This window comes from Ranitomeya imitator, chromosome 2 (assembly GCF_032444005.1).
Source record: "Ranitomeya imitator isolate aRanImi1 chromosome 2, aRanImi1.pri, whole genome shotgun sequence".
In the NCBI taxonomy this organism is placed as follows: Eukaryota; Metazoa; Chordata; class Amphibia; order Anura; family Dendrobatidae; genus Ranitomeya; species Ranitomeya imitator.
Genome location: NC_091283.1, coordinates 830,851,452 through 830,873,338, shown reverse-complemented (window position 1 = coordinate 830,873,338; position 21,887 = coordinate 830,851,452). Strand labels below are relative to the sequence as shown.

At 42.4% G+C, this 21,887-nt stretch overlaps 1 protein-coding gene across 2 annotated transcripts in view; it reads left to right on the top strand.

Annotated features, from left to right (window-relative positions):
- Positions 1–585: 585 nt before the first annotated feature.
- LOC138666015 (ovostatin-like) overlaps positions 586–21,887 on the top strand; it is a 71,014-nt gene continuing 49,712 nt past the window's right edge. For both annotated transcript variants that reach the window (XM_069754070.1, XM_069754069.1), the window contains exons 1-12: positions 586–709; positions 2,287–2,349; positions 11,382–11,583; positions 12,123–12,279; positions 13,135–13,187; positions 13,560–13,580; positions 15,060–15,228; positions 17,815–17,899; positions 18,284–18,413; positions 19,067–19,178; positions 21,309–21,424; positions 21,541–21,699. In XM_069754070.1, coding sequence (XP_069610171.1) covers positions 642–709; positions 2,287–2,349; positions 11,382–11,583; positions 12,123–12,279; positions 13,135–13,187; positions 13,560–13,580; positions 15,060–15,228; positions 17,815–17,899; positions 18,284–18,413; positions 19,067–19,178; positions 21,309–21,424; positions 21,541–21,699 — 1,335 coding nt within the window. In that variant the 5' untranslated portion in view covers positions 586–641. The remainder of the gene's footprint in view (positions 710–2,286; positions 2,350–11,381; positions 11,584–12,122; positions 12,280–13,134; positions 13,188–13,559; positions 13,581–15,059; positions 15,229–17,814; positions 17,900–18,283; positions 18,414–19,066; positions 19,179–21,308; positions 21,425–21,540; positions 21,700–21,887) is intronic.

The window sequence follows — 21,887 nt, the reverse complement described above, 5'->3', positions numbered from 1 at the left end:
TTATTGGTTTCCCCACCTCCCAGCATAGCACACCTCCCAAAATCTCACACCACAGGAGTGTCCCCCAGCATCACACATCTCCCAAATCCCACCACAGGAATCCCTAAGCATTGCATCACCCCAATCCAATTGAAACCTAACCTTCACATTTTTAAGCTTTTTTAAAAACACCTCTCTTTAGACAGGCCTATCACCTCACTTCCCAGGATAATAACATTGATAGCCTATTCTTGCATTTGTCATCTGCGACCTTTATTCATACAATCGTCACCACCATTTTGTAGAGTAGATCAGTGGTCTTCTCATCCCCCCGACATCCATCCTATAAACATTATAAGCTTAACTTACAGAGAAACATTTTTCAAGAAGATGCTACGTATCAGCAGGAGCATTACAATCAATGGGCATCGTAACGCTTCATTATTTCCTGTTTTCCTTTGTTGACCTTTTTCTATTAAGCAAAAGTTCCAAGGTTCCTCTTGCATAATAAGGTGAACAAACATCTTCTGTTTGGTGATTGCCTGGAGCAGTTTGGTTCCGGAAGTGATGAGCACATGGAAGTGGGTGGTATGTCTTCAGTTAGGGCTATAAAAGAAGACAATGCTGCACCGTTGGTTTAGAGGTGATCCCCACCTGTCGCAATGTGGACGAAACGACTACTCCTGAGCATCTCCCTCCTGGGTCTCATCAGCCGGGCCAAATTTCAACTGTAAGTTTTTGGCTGACATGTCATTTACTCTGCTACGAAGACTAGAAGCACCGGTGTACTTAGCCAACAGTGTACAAAGGGAAAACCTCTGGGTATATATATTAATACTGCCTAGTGTAGACAGAAAGATACTAGAAGTGTGTTCTTTGTGTCTTTGTTGAGCAAGTAAACATCTGTATATGTTTATTTAAAGGGATCTTCCATCCCGGGACTGAAAAGTGACTATGCAATTCCCATGTGTGTACCTTGTGCCATGATTTTGCCTCCTAGCTGCCTCATCCGCTCAGATTAGTGCCCTGTTTTTTCTGCTTCCATGGTGGCCACCACAGTGGCATTTGGAGTGCCATGATAAGTCTAAACCCACCCACCTCTGCCATTACTATTCGACAGCATCAGAAAGCCAAGGAAGGTTTGGTTTAGACTTACCACTGGACTCCCCATGATACCGGCACATGTACAGATACTGTACCCCCGTATCCCACCACAATGTCAGTCAGTGCAAGTCAGTACCACACCACAGTGCCAAATTGTGCCCCACACCAATGCTAGACAGCACCACAGGACAATGTCACATAATGCTACACTACAATGCAAGTCAGTGCCCCGCTCCAATGCAAGTCAGTGCCCTGCTACAATGCCAGTCAGTTCCCTGCTCCAATGCAAGTTAGTGCCCCACTCCAATGCCAGTCAGTGCCCCACTCCAATGCCAGTCAGTGCCCCACTACAAAGCCAGTCAGTGCCCCACCACAATGCCAGTCAGTGCCCCACTCCAATGCCAAGCAGTGCCCCACTACAATGCCAGGCAGTGCGCGGCTACCAATTAAGTCAGTGCCCCATTCCAATGCCAGTCAGTCTCCAGCTACAATGCCATTCAGTGACTCCACACCAATGCCAGTCAGTTCCTCACTCCAATGCCATTCAGTGCACCGCTGCAATGCCAATCAATGCCCCACTACAATGCCAGTCAGTGCCCCATTCCTATGCCAATCAGTGCCCCACTCCAGTGGCAGTCAGTACTCCACTACAATGCCAGTCAGTGCCCCACTACATTGCCAGTCAGTTCCCCACTACAATGCCAATCAGTGCCCCACTACAATGCCAGTCAGTGTACCACCACAATGCCAATCAGTGTCCCACCACAATGCCAGTCAGTGCACCACTACAATGCCACTCAGTGTACCATTCCAATGCCAGTCAGTGCCCTGCTACAATGCCATCCAGTGCCCAACTCCAATGCCAGTCATTGTCCCACTACAATGCCAGTCAGTGCACCACCACAATGCCAGTCAGTGCCCCACCACAATGCCAGTCAGTGTACCTTTCCAATGCCAGTTAGTGCACCATTTCAATGCCAGTCAGTGCCCTGCTACAATGCCAGTCAGTGCCCCACTAAAATGCCAGTTAGTGACGAAAACTAAATCTCCGAGCACTAACAAATACTTGGAGATCACCCGAGCGTGCTCAGGAAAACCCAAGCAACGAGTATACTCGCTCATCACTATTTATTGTCATTAATCATTTATGAAAATATTTATTATTTTTGCTGTTTTTGTTGTCATTTTTGTCTTTCTATTTAGCACTGAAGAACCGTTTCCTGATCCTGTTACAGTAACGCCTTATCCAATAGGATATGATGATAGGTAATGGAGACGAGCTGTTTATTTTCTGTGTAGTGAATGTAGTAAATTGCACTATGGACAGATCTCGCGTGCCCTTAGCTAAAATCCTCAACAATTAGGCTTTGTTGTTAATTGTGTACAATAATTCTGTGAATATCTCATAATTTCCATTGCCATGCTGGGGATTAGTGATGAACGAGTGTGCTCGTTACTCGAGTTTTTCCGAGCATGCTCGGGTGGTCTCCGAGTATTTGGGGCGTGCTCGTAGATTATGTTTGTGTCGCTGCAGCTGCATGATTTGTGGCTGCTAGACAGCCTGAATATATGTGGGGACTCCCTAACAAACAGGCAATCCCTGCATGAATTCAGGCTGTCTAGCAAATGCAAATCGAGACACAAACATAATCTATGAGCATGCCCAAAATACTCGGAGAACACCCGAGCATGCTCGGAAAACTCAAGTGACGAGTATATTCGTTGTATTGGTGTGAATCCCAGCAGTTGGGCCCCCCATTCGAGAAAATCTATAGTAATGCTGATATGTTTGGAAATAACCTTACAGAATAGTTGAGCAAAAAGATTTACAGTACCATAGTTCAGTGACCATGTCAGTAGGCCATGGCTGCCACACCAGAGCTCTGCAAACTTCTTACCTGTGGCACTTTTTCTGATTAGTAGGCCCTGCAGTGCCATTATATTTCATCATGATGCCCACATTATGCCGCAGGGGCTTATCAATCACAAAAAGTGTGGTTCGCAGGACTATGGTCCATCAGATTCAGACTACCAAAGTGGCCATTGGCTGCTGGACCTTACAGCCATTATCAGAATCTTTTGTAATGTTAAGGGACAGTGGCCTTTGTTCTGTGACCATTATTAGTTTTTCCAGTGAAACATGGCTACAAATTTAGACATATCTTAAGGGGTATTCTCAAACTTGTCAGGTTTCTCCTATCCCCAAGGATAGCATGTAGCCTCCCGATTCCAGGGAGATTGACTGCTGAGAGTCCCACTCATCCAGGCACTTCATTCTTAATGGCACCACTGGAGATGGTCTTCAGCATTCCCTTAGGAATCAATGGAGTGGCAGTGCTCATGATTGACCACCACTTCATTCACATGAGGCTCTTCAGAGCCCTTGTCATCGGGATCAGTGGGGTCCAGCAGATGGACACCCCTCAATCTCGAAGTTATCCCCTATCCAATGGATACAGTACAGATTCCAATACCCTTATGATGGCAATACAAGGTTGATAATTTCGTATCTACATTGAGCCTGACAAAGTGGGAGCTCAGGGCTAAGAAAAGACGGTATATGCAGTAATACTGGTGGAAGTCTGGCCGATGGGACCTTTACTGATACGAGTGAAGCCAATGGAATATCCAACAGCGTAGGCCAAAGCTACAAAAATCTCTGAAGTTTTAGATGAACGTTCCTGGTATTTGGAATAAATCCATTGTTTTGTTTCTTTGAGCTGTTAGTTGGGTCCCTTCCTACCCCTTTCCAGTGCCAACTTAGGATTTATATCTAAGGCACATCAGAAGGTATATCCAAAACGTATGAAAGGTGCACATAACCGATAAGTGATATCATAATATTACCAGCTACCTTTCATATCAATATGGTTTTGTTAAAAATTCCGGCAACTTGCCGCTCCTATACCACTATAGCCACTGTGTCGACATGGGCATGAATATGGTTCACCATTACATTTCTTCCTGTCTTTTATCGGAGCTGGTCATGTGGTAATGACAGCAGTTTTTGGGGTCAGTGTATTCCCTGATTGTTGTCATTACTCAAAAAAAAACTTCCATTTGCCATAAATAAATATATATTATCCAGTGTAAATGCAGTTGTTTTCCTGAATCCAGCACTGTTTTTCTTTTGTTCCTATGACTCTCCATTCCTGAGATATGGCCCCCTTTACCCGGTTTATAAATCTAGTCTCGTTAGACAAGTGGGCGCGGTTCTCTACTTCGTGGGCGTCCTCTTGAGCATCACACCCAGTTGGTAAACATGTCCAGATTTACAAACAGGGAAGAAGGCGCCATTTCTCATTGGTGGAGGGGGGCAGGAATGAAAACTAAACAGCATTTTAAAAACAGATTTAAAACAGCATTATTTATACTGGGGGGAAAAAATTCAGACGCAATAGAAAATATATAAAATTGTTATTAATATTGAAAAAATGGGAAAACCTCAAATTTACCATAGCTCTGGTTTAACTATATTTTAAAATAAAAAATAAGTTTAAAAAATGAGAAATTAAAAATTAAATTATATAAAAAAAAAATTTCACTGGCCTCACTGTCACAAGCAACAAAATGTCTTCAGCTTACACTGGTCTCTTGAAGCTCCTTAGCACATAACTGCGAACATGTTCAGTGGTAAAATAGGAATAAGTAATGTCCTTCTTAGAAACATCTCAAACCATCCAGAAGTGTCCACTGGGTTATATAAACCGCACCTTTATTGTGCAGGGATATGCCTGAATTTGCCAGGGCTGTATATGAAAATGAAGAACAGTCCTGAAAAATTCTGGATTGTGGAACGTTATGAAAGCCCCATTGGAAAATTTGAAATAAGACCTCCAACTATTTTGTGTCATATACAGTTTTGGCCTCACCTGGTGGGACAGGAGGGCTCTTGGTTAGGATCTTAGGTGTGACCTTCAACGTCACACACCTTGTTTACAGCCTTACACAACCAAATCTGAAAAATATGTATGACCCAAAAACTGAGCTGGACTATAAGCTGGTATACATACAAGGTGTAAGAACTCGTTCACACTGTGGCCTTTCATAGACAAAACCCAAGAAAACCCCCCAAAAATCTTGTATTTTGTCCACACAGGTAGCTGTTATGACCTGGTGGTCAGGACAATAATGGACCTGGTAGTTAAGAGCACACGGAATGACCTGATAGTTACTGATAATAAGGACGAGCTCTGGGACGTGGGAACTCTGCTGACCGCAATCCCTAATCCTATCACGCACACTAGAAATAGCCGTGGATTGCTCCTAACGCTCCCTATGCAACTCGGCACAGCCTAAGGAACTAGCTAGCCCTGAAGATAGAAAAATAAAGCCTACCTTGCCTCAGAGAAATTCCCCAAAGGAAAAGGCAGCCCCCCACATATAATGACTGTGAGTAAAGATGAAAATACAAACACAGAGATGAAATGGATTTAGCAAAGTGAGGCCCGACTAACTGAACAGACTGAGGATAGGAAAGGTTGCTTTGTGGTCAGCACAAAAACCTACAAAAAGACCACGCAGAGGGCGCAAAAAGACCCTCCGCACCGACTCACGGTGCGGAGGCGCTCCCTCTGCGTCCCAGAGCTTCCAGCAAGCAAGACAACAATAAAAATAGCAAGCTTGACAGAAAAATAGCAAACCAAAGAAAAACAAGCAGGAACTTAACTTCTGCTGGGAAGACAGGTCACAAGAACGATCCAGGAGTGAACTAGACCAATACTGGAACATTGACAGGTGGCATGGAGCAAAGATCCAAGTGGAGCTAAATAGAGCAGCCAGCTAACGAATTAACCTCGTCACCTGTGGAAGGAAACTCAGAAACACCCACCAGAGGAAGTCCATGGACAGAACCAGCCGAAGTACCATTCATGACCACAGGAGGGAGCCCGACAACAGAATTCACAACAGTACCCCCCCCCTTGAGGAGGGGTCACCGAACCCTCACCAGAGCCCCCAGGCCGACCAGGATGAGCCAAATGAAAGGCACGAACCAGATCGGCAGCATGAACATCACAGGCAAAAACCCAGGAATTATCTTCCTGACCATAACCCTTCCACTTGACCAGGTACTGGAGTTTCCGTCTCGAAATACGAGAATCCAAAATCTTCTCCACCACATACTCCAACTCCCCCTCAACCAACACCGGGGCAGGAGGATCAACGGATGGAACCACAGGCGCCATGTATCTCCGCAACAACGACCTATGGAACACATTATAGATGGCAAAAGAAGCAGGAAGGGCCAAACGAAATGACACAGGATTGACAACCTCAGAAATCTTATACGGACCAATGAAACGAGGCTTAAACTTAGGAGAGGAAACCTTCATAAGAACATAACGAGATGACAACCAAACCAAATCCCCAACACGAAGTCGGGGACCCACACTGCGCCGGCGGTTAGCGAAACGTTGAGCCTTCTCCTGGGACAATGTCAAATTGTCCACCACATGAGTCCAAATCTGCTGCAACCTATCCACCACAGTATCTACACCAGGACAGTCCGAAGACTCAACCTGCCCTGAAGAGAAACGAGGATGGAAACCAGAATTGCAGAAAAACGGCGAAACCAAAGTAGCCGAGCTGGCCCGATTATTAAGGGCGAACTCAGCCAACGGCAAAAAGGACACCCAATCATCCTGATCAGCAGAAACAAAGCATCTCAAATATGTTTCCAAAGTTTGATTAGTTCGTTCGGTTTGGCCATTTGTCTGAGGATGGAAAGCCGAGGAAAAAGACAAATCAATGCCCATCCTAGCACAAAAGGATCGCCAAAACCTCGAAACAAACTGGGAACCTCTGTCAGAAACGATGTTCTCCGGGATACCATGTAAACGAACCACATGCTGGAAAAATAATGGCACCAAATCAGAGGAGGAAGGCAATTTAGACAAAGGTACCAAATGGACCATCTTAGAAAAGCGATCACAAACCACCCAAATGACTGACATCTTTTGAGAGACGGGGAGATCCGAAATAAAATCCATAGAAATATGCGTCCAGGGCCTCTTCGGGACCGGCAAGGGCAAAAGCAACCCACTGGCACGAGAACAGCAGGGCTTAGCCCGAGCACAAGTCCCACAGGACTGCACAAAAGAACGCACATCCCGTGACAAAGACAGCCACCAAAAGGATCTAGCCACCAAATCTCTGGTACCAAAGATTCCAGGATGCCCAGCCAACACTGAACAATGAATCTCAGAGATAACTCTACTAGTCCATCTATCAGGGACAAACAGTTTCTCCGCTGGGCAACGGTCAGGTCTATCAGCCTGAAATTTTTGCAGCACCCGCCGCAAATCAGGGGAGATGGCAGACAAAATTATCCCCTCTTTGAGAATACCCGCCGGCTCAGGAACACCCGGAGAGTCAGGCACAAAACTCCTTGACAGGGCTTCAGCCTTCACATTCTTAGAGCCCGGAAGGTACGAAACCACAAAATCAAAACGGGAGAAAAATAACGACCATCGAGCCTGTCTCGGATTCAACCGTTTGGCAGACTCAAGATAAGTCAAATTCTTGTGATCTGTCAAGACCACCACGCGATGCTTGGCTCCTTCAAGCCAATGACGCCACTCCTCGAATGCCCACTTCATGGCCAACAACTCTCGATTACCAACATCATAATTACACTCAGCAGGCGAAAACTTTATAGAAAAGAAAGCACATGGCTTTATCACCGAGCCATCAGAACTTCTTTGAGACAAAACAGCCCCTGCTCCAATCTCAGAAGCATCAACCTCAACCTGAAACGGGAGCGAAACATCTGGCTGGCACAACACAGGGGCAGAAGAAAAACGACGCTTCAACTCCTGAAAAGCCTCTACAGCAGCAGAAGACCAATTGACCACTTCAGCACCCTTGTTGGTCAAATCAGTCAACGGTTTAGCAACACTAGAAAAATTAGCGATGAAGCGCCGATAAAAATTAGCAAAGCCCAGGAACTTTTGCAGGCTCTTTACATATGTCGGCTGAGTCCAATTGTAAATGGCCTGGACTTTAACAGGGTCCATCTCGATAGTAGAAGGGGAAAAAATGAACCCCAAAAATGAAACCTTCTGAACTCCAAAGAGACACTTTGACCCCTTCACATACAAGGAATTCGCATGAAGGACCTGGAACACCATTCTGACCTGCTTCACATGAGACTCCCAATCATCCGAAAAGACCAAAATATCATCCAAATACACAATCAGGAATTTATCCAGGTACTCTCGGAAGATGTCATGCATAAAGGACTGAAATACTGATGGAGCATTGGAAAGCCCGATGGGCATAACCAGGTACTCAAAATGGCCCTCGGGCGTATTAAATGCTGTTTTCCATTCATCACCTTGTTTAATACGCACAAGATTATACGCCCCTCGAAGATCTATCTTGGTGAACCAACTAGCCCCTTTAATACGAGCAAACAAATCAGACAGCAATGGCAAAGGATACTGAAATTTGACTGTAATTTTATTAAGAAGGCGGTAATCAATACAAGGTCTCAAAGAACCATCCTTCTTGGCCACAAAAAAGAACCCTGCTCCTAACGGTGATGACGACGGGCGAATATGGCCTTTCTCCAAGGATTCCTTTATATAACTCCGCATAGCGGCGTGTTCTGGCACAGATAAATTGAACAATCGGCCCTTAGGAAACTTACTACCAGGAATCAAATTAATTGCACAATCGCAATCCCTATGAGGAGGTAGGGCACTGGCTTTGGGCTCATCAAATACATCCCGGTAATCCGACAAAAACTCTGGAACTTCAGAAGGAGTGGAAGACGAAATAGACAAAAATGGAACATCACCATGTACCCCCTGGCAACCCCAGCTGGACACAGACATAGATTTCCAGTCCAATACTGGATTATGAACCTGTAGCCATGGCAACCCCAAAACGACCACATCATGCAGATTATACAACACCAGAAAGCGGATATCCTCCTGATGTGCAGGAGCCATGCACATGGTCAATTGGGTCCAGTACTGAGGCTTATTCTTGGCCAAAGGCGTAGCATCAATTCCTCTCAATGGAATAGGATACTGCAAGGGCTCCAAGAAAAAACCACAGCGCCTAGCATACTCCAAGTCCATCAAATTCAGGGCAGCGCCTGAATCCACAAATGCCATAACAGAATAGGATGACAAAGAGCAAATCAGAGTAACGGACAATAGAAATTTAGACTGTACCGTACCAATGGTGGCAGACCTAGCGAACCGCTTAGTGCACTTAGGACAATCGGAGATAGCATGAGTGGAATCACCACAGTAAAAACATAGCCCATTCCGACGTCTGTGTTCTTGCCGTTCAGCCCTGGTCAAAGTCCTATCACATTGCATAGGCTCAGGCCCATGCTCAGATAGTACCGCCAAATGGTGCACAGCTTTACGCTCACGCAACCGTTGATCGATCTGAATGGCCAAAGACATAGACTCATTCAGACCAGCAGGCATGGGAAATCCCACCATGACATCCTTAAGGGCTTCAGAGAGACCCTTTCTGAAGATTGCTGCCAGGGCACATTCATTCCACTGAGTGAGCACAGACCACTTTCTAAACTTCTGACAATATATCTCCGCTTCATCCTGACCCTGACACAGAGCCAGCAAGATTTTCTCTGCCTGATTCACTGAATTAGGTTCGTCATAAAGCAATCCAAGCGCCAGGAAAAACGCATCAACATCACGCATTGCTGGATCTCCTGGCGCAAGGGAATATGCCCGGTCTTGAGGGTCACCACGTAACAGAGAAATAATGATCTTTACTTGTTGAACAGGGTCACCTGAGGAGCGAGGTTTCAAGGCAAGAAACAATCTACAATTATTTTTGAAATTCAAGAACTTAGATCTATCACCAAAAAACAAATCAGGGATTGGAATCCTAGGCTCTGACATCGGATTCTGAACCACAAAATCTTGAATGTTTTGTACCCTTGTAATGAGATTATCCATCCAAGAGGACAGACCTTGAATGTCCATGTTTACACCTGTGTCCTGAACCACCCAGAGGCAAAGGGGAAAAGAGAGACAAAACACAGTGCAAAGAAAAAAAATGGTCTCAGAACTTCTCTTATCCCTCTATTTAGATGCATTAGTACTTTGGGCCACCTGTACTGTTATGACCTGGTGGTCAGGACAATAATGGACCTGGTGGTTAAGAGCACACGGAATGACCTGATAGTTACTGATAATAAGGACGAGCTCTGGGACGTGGGAACTCTGCTGACCGCAATCCCTAATCCTATCACGCACACTAGAAATAGCCGTGGATTGCTCCTAACGCTCCCTATGCAACTCGGCACAGCCTAAGGAACTAGCTAGCCCTGAAGATAGAAAAATAAAGCCTACCTTGCCTCAGAAAAATTCCCCAAAGGAAAAGGCAGCCCCCCACATATAATGACTGTGAGTAAAGATGAAAATACAAACACAGAGATGAAATAGATTTAGCAAAGTGAGGCCCGACTAACTGAATAGACTGAGGATAAGAAAGGTTGCTTTGCGGTCAGCACAAAAACCTACAAAAAGACCACGCAGAGGGCGCAAAAAGACCCTCCGCACCGACTCACGGTGCGGAGGCGCTCCCTCTGCGTCCCAGAGCTTCCAGCAAGCAAGAAAACAATAAAAATAGCAAGCTGGACAGAAAAATAGCAAACCAAAGAAAAACAAGCAGGAACTTAACTTCTGCTGGGAAGACAGGTCACAAGAACGATCCAGGAGTGAACTAGACCAATACTGGAACATTGACAGGTGGCATGGAGCAAAGATCCAAGTGGAGCTAAATAGAGCAGCCAGCTAACGAATTAACCTCGTCACCTGTGGAAGGAAACTCAGAAACACCCACCAGAGGAAGTCCATGGACAGAACCAGCCGAAGTACTATTCATGACCACAGGAGGGAGCCCGACAACAGAATTCACAACAGGTAGCGTGGCTCCCCTTTCTGAGCTAAATATTTCATCTGCATAGCTTCCCATTGTTGGGCGTCTCAGTCGGACCTCTGTCCTGCTTTGCCCTTATTCACATTGACACATGGTATAATACTAGAGACAGGTTAGGACCATCCCGATGTGGAGAACTAGTGGCGGTGGAATGGCTTTTATGCATTTTTATCAAACTAGTATTAACTACCGTAAGTATCCCATGTTATTTCCATGTACTATTGCGGTTTATAGATTTACTTACAGTAGGGTATATGCTCATTTTATCTGTTCCCCACTGTTGGAATTTCCACCATGAGGCGATATCATTATTGAGGGACTGTGAGAAGCACAGTGACCATGACAAATGTTATATTCTTTAACTACAGTGTCCCCAAAAAAGATACCATAATCAATTACGCCATGATCGTCTCAGTCACGCAGCAAAGTGGAAAGACGGGACAAGTCTGCATCTTCATTGACTGCGAAGAGAGCGTTCAGCTGAGTGTTACACTTGAATACCAAGACATCCGAATTTCTATATTCAACCAGTTGGTCACTTCTACGTTTTTCGAATGCGGATTTTTTCAAGTAAGTGATAATATCTCAATAGGTCATCAAATAAAACAAACCTAACTTGGTTGGCTAGGTTTCTGATAGTGTCTGGCTTTTATGTAGAAGTAGCACCATTGGGGTGTTTGTCATGTAGCTTTATAATGTTCAATGTGCAGTTGGGTTACTCATGAGTAAGACTGCTTAGTGCAGTCGAAACGCATCGACTGGGTCATGTCGACCATGTACATTTTTCTTTTGTATGCACTATTTCTTTTGAAAAATGAAAAGAAAAGGAAAATCCAGTCCCGTTGAGCCAGACTCCAATTTTTTCTATTTACGTATGTTGTTCTAGTCTATTAAAGACATACCCACTGCCCCCTAAAACCACCAGGGATTTTAAGTGATATTTTATTTATTTAGTTTTTTTTATTTATTTCATTTTTAATTTGAATTTCATTTATTTTAATTTTATTTTAACTAAAGACATAGAGATGAAGTTAAGGCCACTTCAAAGTTGCATGTTACATTAATAAAAAGCAAATAAAAACAATTTGACCTCTATTACGTCTTCTCAGGTCCCTTTAGTGGAATCCGCACAAATGGCTTATGTCTCCTTTTCAGCTGTTGGAGCAACAGTCGATAAAAGGGAACGCAAGGGTGTTGTATTTGAAGCCATGAGAGGTGGTTGCTTTGCCCAACTGGAAAAAACTTTGTATGCACAAGGAGAAATAGGTGAGTGAAATGACCCCTAGCTTCAGAATCCTAAAGTTAATTTTTGGTTCATTATCACGAGATATTCAACATACTTGCTGGGTGCATCTTTCTAAAGCTGGCCATACACTTTAGATGGTTATTAGATGGCTGTCTGCCAAAAGATCATTTGGTTGACTGCTACCTCAGACGACTCTGCCAAACACAGGAGAGCTCATTCGGCCAAACACTACGGTGTTCTCTATGAGAAAGTCGGCTGACTGACGCATCGGCTGGTGGTTTATCTCATGGACAACAATGCAGTCAACAGTCTGCAATCGGACATGCCTGATAGACAACTTTCCCAAACGTCAGTCAGCCGGTGCCTCCATACACATTAGATCGTCAGCCGAATCTGTCGATATTGGCTGGTTTGGCCGACATAAGTCTAATGTGTATGACCAACCCAAGGCTTTTTTTTCTTTTCTTCTCAGAATCATAGTAAATCACTAAGAAACAAAAAGTCAATTATTGGAATAAAATTAAATTTCCATGACCATGTTGCAACTTCAATGAGGTGGCACAATGGTTGCAATATTCCCTTGGTTTTACATAAAATTTTGCTGTTAAACCATAGCATGAAGATGTATCCTGAGCAAAAATGATACTATACCTAGTGATAAGGAACCTTAGTGGCAATTGAGTGGCTCCAACGTGGTTGTCTTTTGCTGTACTAGACTTGCGTCTTTGTGTCAGAGCTTTGGCTTTTAAAATAATTTCCGAGGTTGTCTTCTCCTGGACCATCTTTGGGTCAGAGCCTAAGCCCATTGGAAGATCTTCTGCTACTGTAATTGGACATACCTAATGTTTTTATCTATGCTTTTTTGTGGTTTCCAGTTCGATGCAGAGTTTTTTGCCTAGATTTTGATCTGAAGCCCACTAAGCAAAGGGTAGGTGGAATTGTAGCTATTCTTTTAGAATTTTGGGGGCTATTTGTTCTTGTTTTCCTACACAAAAATCATACCGGACTAGAGGACAATTTACAAATGTTTGTCTAAAAAGTTGCAGAACTACATTTGTAAATGCACATTTGTCCTTCCATACCTTTTGCCTCTTGGTTCGTGGTGCATTAAATAATTTAATATAATAGAAATTTGGAGGGTTTTTTGTGCAATGGTTTGGTCCACTAGGCTACTGGCCTTTTCAGGTTTAATAAATTGTGGGTAAATTGGGGATACACATGGAACCCTATGTAATTCTTGACATTTGTATTTATTGTGTCGATAACCAATGAGTTTTTCTTTTTCTCCCCCGTGTTGCAGTTTACCCGAGTCTTCTTGGTGGTAAGAAATCAATGACCGTCCTGTCCTTTTTTTTAGAGTTATTTGGTGTTATCACGTTTCTGTTCTCATACATTTACCTATGACACAGCCCAATATTCAATGTCAGATTCCGAACATGTTCACATCTATATATAATTTTTTTATCTTTATTCTGAAGTTATTTAACCCTTGCCAACTAACAGTCAAGCCTTTTGGGATGACTGAAGCGCCATCAAGAATGTCCTCCCATAATCACAGTCATTTTCAAGGCTACATCAACTTCATGCCTCCTTTACTACCCCTCAAAGCCTCTTTGATGACCTCTCCACAGAGGACACCTTCCAGAAGTTTTGATTCCCTGAAAGTTTCTTGAAATATAGCAACTCTAAAAAAAAAAGTACTGGAATTTGAAGTCCTTTGGCCCCAATGCAAAATCTTTAAAAAGTACAACGCGCCCTCTGTAATTCGCTTATATTAATGTCTTGGTCTTTGGGCACCATGGTTCCGGTCTGACTGCTATTTCTGCACCCCTGTAGTTACTAATCTTGTAAATAGACTCTAGAGGGAATTAATGGACTCCATAATCTTTTACTAATAAATAAATAAGTAGGTTTTTGGGTGGACCTTTACGGCTACTTAGTGTCTCACATCTGGAGCCGACTGGAGGTGATAAGTCCAAGCACAGACCACTAAAAATATCTGTAAAATATGCCCTGTAAGAAAACATGTCATCTGCACCTGGGGTGTCCAATCTTGGTTCACTCCGGTAAACGAAGATGGCTCCAATGATGGTGGCAGAAGACTGAGGATGATGGTAGTGGCTTCCATGCTCCACAGACGTGATGCCAAGCTAACATTGTAGGGCTACAAAACTGAAGACCAGGTCAGCTGTTGTCACTACTATCCTATACCTTGTGTGCCATACTTCATCAGTGCATGTGTTTTACAGAGAAAAATTAGCCAAGAACTTCGGCACTCAAACTGAAATTTTATTGTCGTATATAACGTAAGAGGCAAAAAAACAAGCAAGAAAAAAAGGAAAACACAACCCTAGTGGGCCAAAATTGTTTCATCAAAAAACAGAAAACACTACCCTAGTGGATACAGATTGCTTCAGTTTGAGTGCCGAAGTTCTTGGCTAATTTTTCTGATACTATTTCTTCAGAGCACCGACATCTTTTTCGTGTCAGTGAGCACCCCTTAACCCTTGGACTTTTTTTTACAGAGAAAAATCACCTAGGTACACATAGAAGGACTGAAAAAAAATGGGGTAAAAGATTAACCAATAATACAAAAAATTATGTTAATAAAAGCTTATCCTCAGTTTTTCCACAGTTGAGACTCCCGGCAGTAGATATTCTGCAGTGCCCCCAGAGGAAAAATAAAGTATTACATGCTACCCATTAAAACTGATAAGTCATTCATGTAATTCATACATATGCCTGGTCCTCCAGATCATTGAGCTCAGCATGTTCTCACTTTAACCTAAATCTTTACAAGGAGCCAAATGGAGCACGACTTGCACAAATATTGGATCCGTCGTCAGATCATGACGTGACGTCAGTGGAAATTCCCCTGAATGAGGACGCTGGCACCGGATCGTACTATTTGGTATTTGAAAAGGAATCTGGTGAATCCGTATACAGTTATTTTACAGTGGAAAGATACCGTATGTATTCATTGTCTTCAATACCTAGCTTGAATATTGATTATTTTACCCCTTCTCGACTTTCCCAATATCTCCTATATCTCAGAGGTGTAGTTTTATCTCTCTTATTCCACTTTAATTCATATTTTTTCTAGTCAAACATAAATTTGCTATGGTTGACATCACTTTAGTTTTGGATTAACCACAGCCAAAGGTCCCACACACATCTGTATTCTTTAAGGCTGGCGTGGTGCACACCGGTCTTAATGAAGGGCACAGTGTAGTGCATCATCTTAGTGGCTTGCACCTCTGTGCATGAGGCTACGTAAGTCAAAAAATACAATAGAATCTGATGGATGTAACCACACCTCACCCCAACTGGCTCCTCCCCAGATGCTTCAAATTGGCATAAAAATTGCAAAAGTAAAAAAAATTGTGTGCGTTGCGCAAACCTTTTGCAACTTTTCAAAGCAGTTTACGACAAAAACACTTTGAAAACACTTTAATGATTTTCTATCTATGTGTGGCACCATATCGCACCTCTGTGAGGGTGAAAATTCTTCACTAAATGCAATACTTTTGCAATAGCATACTCAGTGGGGTGCGTATGAGGCAACATTAAAGGGGTTTTCCCATGAATAAAAGTTCATTTTAATCTATAGATTTTGGAAAAATAATAACTTCCACAATTGGATGTGTGTAAATAAAATGTTCCTGCGCCGAGATTATCTTATAAATGCGCCTCTGCTGTGTACTGCGTAATGGCCATGTCTGACCGTACAGGAACATGGTCTGATTATACCACATCTCCTAGGCTGGGGGGGGGGGGGTAGTGGAGAAAAAAATGTACAGACAGGACAGCAGGGATAGCAAACGATTCTTTATTTTAATAATTATTAAAATTATTATATTTTAAGAATTATTTTATTTTATTTTTTTATTTTAAAACATTGTTTTAAAAAAGATAGTTCAATTTTTTATCTCTCAAAAAGAAGCAGCTGTGATCCCCTGCTGTAATGTCTGTATACTCTCTTTTGCTTTTCCCCAGCAGGGGCACATTTATAAGATTATCTCGGAACAGGAACATTTTATTTAAACTCATCCAATTGTAAAACCTATTATTATTCCAAGATCTATTGATTAAAATCAACTTTTGTTCGTGGAAAAACCCCTTTAATCCAGGGTACAGAGTCTCTCACGGGGGTACACTTATATACGGCACATAGTAAATACAGCAGTAAAATGATTTCTGTCTCACTTGTGAGGAGGCGGAGTAAAGAACTTCGACCCCTTACGACTGCATGCTAAAACTGATCAAATCGGTGTCACGAGTCCCCACTTCCACCTGGGAAAATCTCTGTTCACAATGGCTCTAAGTGAATCGGCATCATTGACACAAGCTTAGTTAAGGCTCCATAGCTTTCTGAAGCAAAATTCACTGATCTACAAGGTGTCGATGACCCAGGTAGCCATATAGACACCTGGCACGTGATAGAACAAGACTTTTTTTTTACATATTCCATATGATTTTGTAAGAAGTGGCCTCTGTGTGCCTCCAAAAACAGATGTGCAAAATAGTTGTCCTCTACGAAGAAGAAATAAGATGGCCCTCTAAAGACTTCTATTAAAGGAACCTATCCTACAATTTAATGCACGACCTTTAAAGAGCTTTGGTTGATTCACTGAAAAAGTCCAAGGAGGGTCTGGATGCCTTTCTTGATAAATGTAACAGTACAGGTTATGGGCACTATATTCCGTGATGTAAGGAACTAGTCTGATTTGCAATATGTGGAGTCGAGAGAGAATTTTTCCCCCTTACGTGGGGCAATTAGCAGCTGTCTTTGGGACTTTTGCCTTCGTATGAATCAACATGTTAGGGTGTAGGTTGAACTACATGGAATGGTGTCTTCCTTCAACCATGGATCCAGGAAATATCGTTTCTCCTTGCGGAGAGTGACATGTTAAGCATGTCAAGATGAGGAGACTTAAAGCAGCAATGCTCCTCTGGGAAACATGCAAATTGTCTCTTCGGAGAGGAAGAAGACTAGAACTCTAGTGCCACCACCATAAAACTCTAAAACTTAGAATTTTTAGCTATCTGCAGTCTCTAAAAGGAAAAGACACCAATCTGTATACAGATGTTTCAGGAGACATCTATCTGAGCAGGGTTTTGTTTGACTGGTTTGGAGGCTATTTGGGGGGTACACCATGCGGAGACTGCATAGGGAGACTTATAAGTCAGGCAATGCTCCACCCATAGGTGGCAGTAGAGTGCCGGTGATTGTCATGCTGGATGTGAACTAGTTTGCATGCCCATTTTCCCAATACCTGGCCTATAAGTCACAAGCTGGCGATCTCCACAAGGAGAAACAGTACCCACTAGACTTCTGTATACAGATGCACACAGAGTTACAGTGTAAGCCCATAGCAGTTTATGTATATCCTACAACAGGGGGAAGGAGACCTAAGTGGGTGGATAGCTATGATTTTAGATCTGCCACATTTTCCGCATGTGGTCATTGTCTGTCTTGGTTGAAGGTTAACTCTGAGCCTCCAATGTTGACTTTCCACTGTATTATCTCATCCATGCTTCCCATTATATTACAGAATTGCCAAGATTTAGAACCGCGATCGTCTGTCCAAATCAAATTTCAGTTCTGGAGAAATCAGCACCAATTGAAGTATCTGCTGAGTATGTACCACAATTTATGAAATACACATGTACAATGATTATTGGAGTAAAGCGTTGGCTTTAATTCTGAATTACTCTAGTAGATGTAGACCTGCCTGTGATAGGGACTCTACTGGCCACCATTCAGGGTCCTTTTAATTGGCTTTCCATTATTGAAAAGGGATTAGTAAAGATTAACTGAAAAGATGTGTCAAAATTGGATTTCAGCCTCCATTACCAAAAAGTTGACTTTGCAGTCGGAAGATCGGCCATCGATGAATTGACTATTTACATTCTTGCTCGTCTCTGATGGTCAAAATGAAAAACTGCACGAATACATTTTTAATATTAAAAACACAACACTGTTGTTTCCTATTTCATCTTTTCTTTTTTAAACTCTTACAGGTACGTATATGGTAAGCCATTACAGGGCAGCGTCATTGGAAAGTGCTGCAGGAATGTAGGATACACTTATGGTAGAGCGAAAAATTGCATGAGGGGCTTGGAAAACATTTGTGTGGACTTCACTGGAGAGGTAAATTCCAAATAATAAAATCAACCTTTTTTTCTATATCACTTTCAAAACTTAAGAGTTACCTGTTAAGATCTTGTATGCTGGAACATGTACTGCGACAAAAGACCCTCCAAGAACCGTCATATGTTGACTTGCTACAGTTCTCCGTTACAGAGGCATCCTCCCCTAAAAATATACTTTTAGGAAAAAATACATCCAGGAGAGTGCCAAAATGGAACATAAGACAAAATAGTATGAATCCTAAGATGATTGAAGGGTGACGAAAAGAAATAAAACACAATCAAATCATAAGACCGCTAAACCACAAAGTGACACATTTTTGGTTCAAGAGTCAGAATTATATTGATGAACTATTGCACTCCACTGGTTGTACCAATGAGAATGTGGGGTTAGAAGTTCATCTCTCTGATACATGGATCATTTGGGCAAGATACAGAGTGTATAGCATTTTTCGACTATTGTAGGCTGACATGTCTTCCTAGAACCGGAGGGCTCGGTAACACCGGTAGACCAGTAGACCGCAACAGTATATTATAAGTGTTTTGGTTCTTTATTGTCACAACTTGAATCCTTCACAAAGTTCCAGAGCATATCCAACGTTATCTAAAATTGTCAAATACTTCTCACATACTCTCATTTGTATTCTTTTGCAGCTGGACTCAGGAGGTTACATTAAATCTCTAGACCTGGACATCTTTTTACTGCAGTTTTCAGAATACGACAATAGCATCAATTGTGAAGTTACTGTAAAGGAAGACGGGACAGGTAATAAATGATGAGCGATTCCTGTTTAATTAGAATTAGCCGGGTTAGCCATACTTTCCCAGGAAAATCATCTCTAGAAGTGAGTCGTTTCATCGAGAATTGAAAAAGTTCTCCAAAGCTCCCAATTGCATTGAAAACATGTGTGCAACACTCTGGGGTCTCCTAGAACTGTATCAAACACCTTTTAAGCTAAAACAGCTTTACTAATGTCAAATACCCTCAGCATATATTGCTATGGGTAAATGGATGGTAACCAGCAACACAGTGTCTCCCATATCTCCCTATTAGTTATATCTGTATTATTCTCTTATCCTAACATACTCACTATCTGTACAGTTACTTCAGTTTTTTATGGCTTTCTCAACCTATCTTTACAGCTAAGCTGTAAGCTGTGGCATCCTTTCACTATCCCCACGAAGTAGCCACTGCATTCCCTGCCTTAGCTTTTATACAGGCTCTGATAGTCCATCCTGATTGGCTGTGTTATACCATATGATTTAATCACTGCAACACATTATGGAAAAGCCCACCAGAAATCATATGATCGTTATCTGACTGATGCAATCTTCTGCAATGTATAAAATGGCAGTAACCATTTTAAACAATTTGCCCGAAATGCTGTTAGAAATTTGCTGATCCCAGAATATCCTATGGTTAATCTTACCTTTAATTTATTTGATTATCATTGTATGGAAAATCATCCATCCATGAAATGTACACTGGAAGCTGGGGGGTATCTGATGTTATTGAAAGCAGTAACGTTGCAAGGAGCTATAATGCATTGTGTACCATGTTTTCTCCAAAAATGGACACCTATATTTGTCTGCTTGGTCTAACGACATAAGACTATTTAACCCAAGGGCACACTTGGCTTGGAAATGGCATTTTTGATTTCCTTCCGAGTGGACCTATGACAGGTGTGATGGCTCCAAATATATCTAGATTGACCCCCTAATACTTATTATAGGCTTAATATGATTTCCATATGGGTTCTAGTGTCTTTGTAGACTACTTCTCCTGTAAAAAACCTGAACCCAATGACACGACACCCAACAGAAGTTTGAACCAAGCCTAAGACAACTTTGTTTTTTGTTTTTTATTCCCACCAATTACTCTCGAATGACTTTGATCAATCAGAGTCATAAAAAAAACATTTCATAGGAAACTATACATTTGTAACCCAATTATTTCTATTTACTATATATCAAGACTACAAAATTGATGGCACCCCCAATGATCAGATCTCTGCCGAGTTTACTGAGCGCAGCTCCACAGACTTTCCCCTGCTATCGCAGCAAACTACGACTCATTCCTATCCAAATGAACGGGCGGTAGTAGCAATAGTGAGAAGACGGAGTCCTGTGGGGTGTACAAACAGTGAGATGTTGCCTGTAGGGGACCGTTGCGACCCATTTAGTAATTTACCTGTGGGAATTGAATCCCTATCAATCCGTTGATGGCCTAATCTTAAGAAACGGTCATCTATACTATAGTAAACCCTTTAAAGGATTATTCAGAAAAAAAAAAGTTCCGTAGGGTAGGAGAATAGTTTTGCCATCTGCTGGGATTCCAAGATTGGGGCTCTGGAAGCCGGAGAATGTGCTTTGCAGTCCCATCTTGAACGGAGTGGAAGCCGAGCATGAATACCTCCGCTCCCTGCAGGATGGGGCTGCAGAGCTACTTACTGGGGACCATCGGGAAACTCAGCGATCAGAGAATTTTTCTCTATGCTTTTGTTGGAGAAGAACGTGTATCTTTATGAATAACTAGTGATGGGCGAACGACTTATCTGAGTAAGCTCGGATGTTATCTGAGTATTTTGAGCGTGCTCGTATGTTATGTTCGAGTCCCCACAGCTGCATGATTTGCGGTTCTTATACAGCCTGGACATAAGTAAGGATTCCCTAACAAATAGGCAATATCTAGATGTGTTCAGGCTGTCAGCCGCTAATCATGCAGCAGCGGGGACTCGAACATAATATACGATCACACTCAAGATACTACTTGAGCATGCTCGAATAAGACCAAGAAAGTTCGTTCATCACTAGGAATAACCCTTTATGAAAAGGAATCAAAATTAGTCTCTCAAGTTGTAAAAGCTGCAAAATACTGTCTATATTCATTTTACAGATGTCCTAGATACCCAATCCTGTTATATTTACATCACCAACCAGCCGGTGAATCTGCAGTTGGATTATTCCTATTATAACCAATATTACAAGCATGGTCTAGATTATCTATTTGCCGTGAGTATAAATAATCTTATGGTGGTCCATTCCAGCTAACGGTACTTCGCTCTAATTACTTCACCCTATTTTGAATGCATTTCTCCGCTCACTTTGGCCCCATTTCATTTTTATAGGCCACGTTAACAGACGAAAAAGGCACTCCAATGCCCCAGGAGACAATTATCATAGAGGTCGATGGGCAAATCGTAAGGATACTAACAACAGATGACAAAGGAAGGGTAGAATGTGCGATCAATACGGCGCTGTACTATACGCCAAACATCACCATCAGAGTATGTATATGTATTATATAGTTACATAGATTGTAAAAAGATCAAGGTCCATCAAGACCTTGGCATTCAAAATATCAGTCACTTTAACGGGAGGGTCGTTTTGGATTTGGTAAATAATTGTCTATCTGGGCAAAAAAAATGGCTTTGGTAAAGGGAAATTGTCCGAACAAAATCTCTTCCGGCACTTT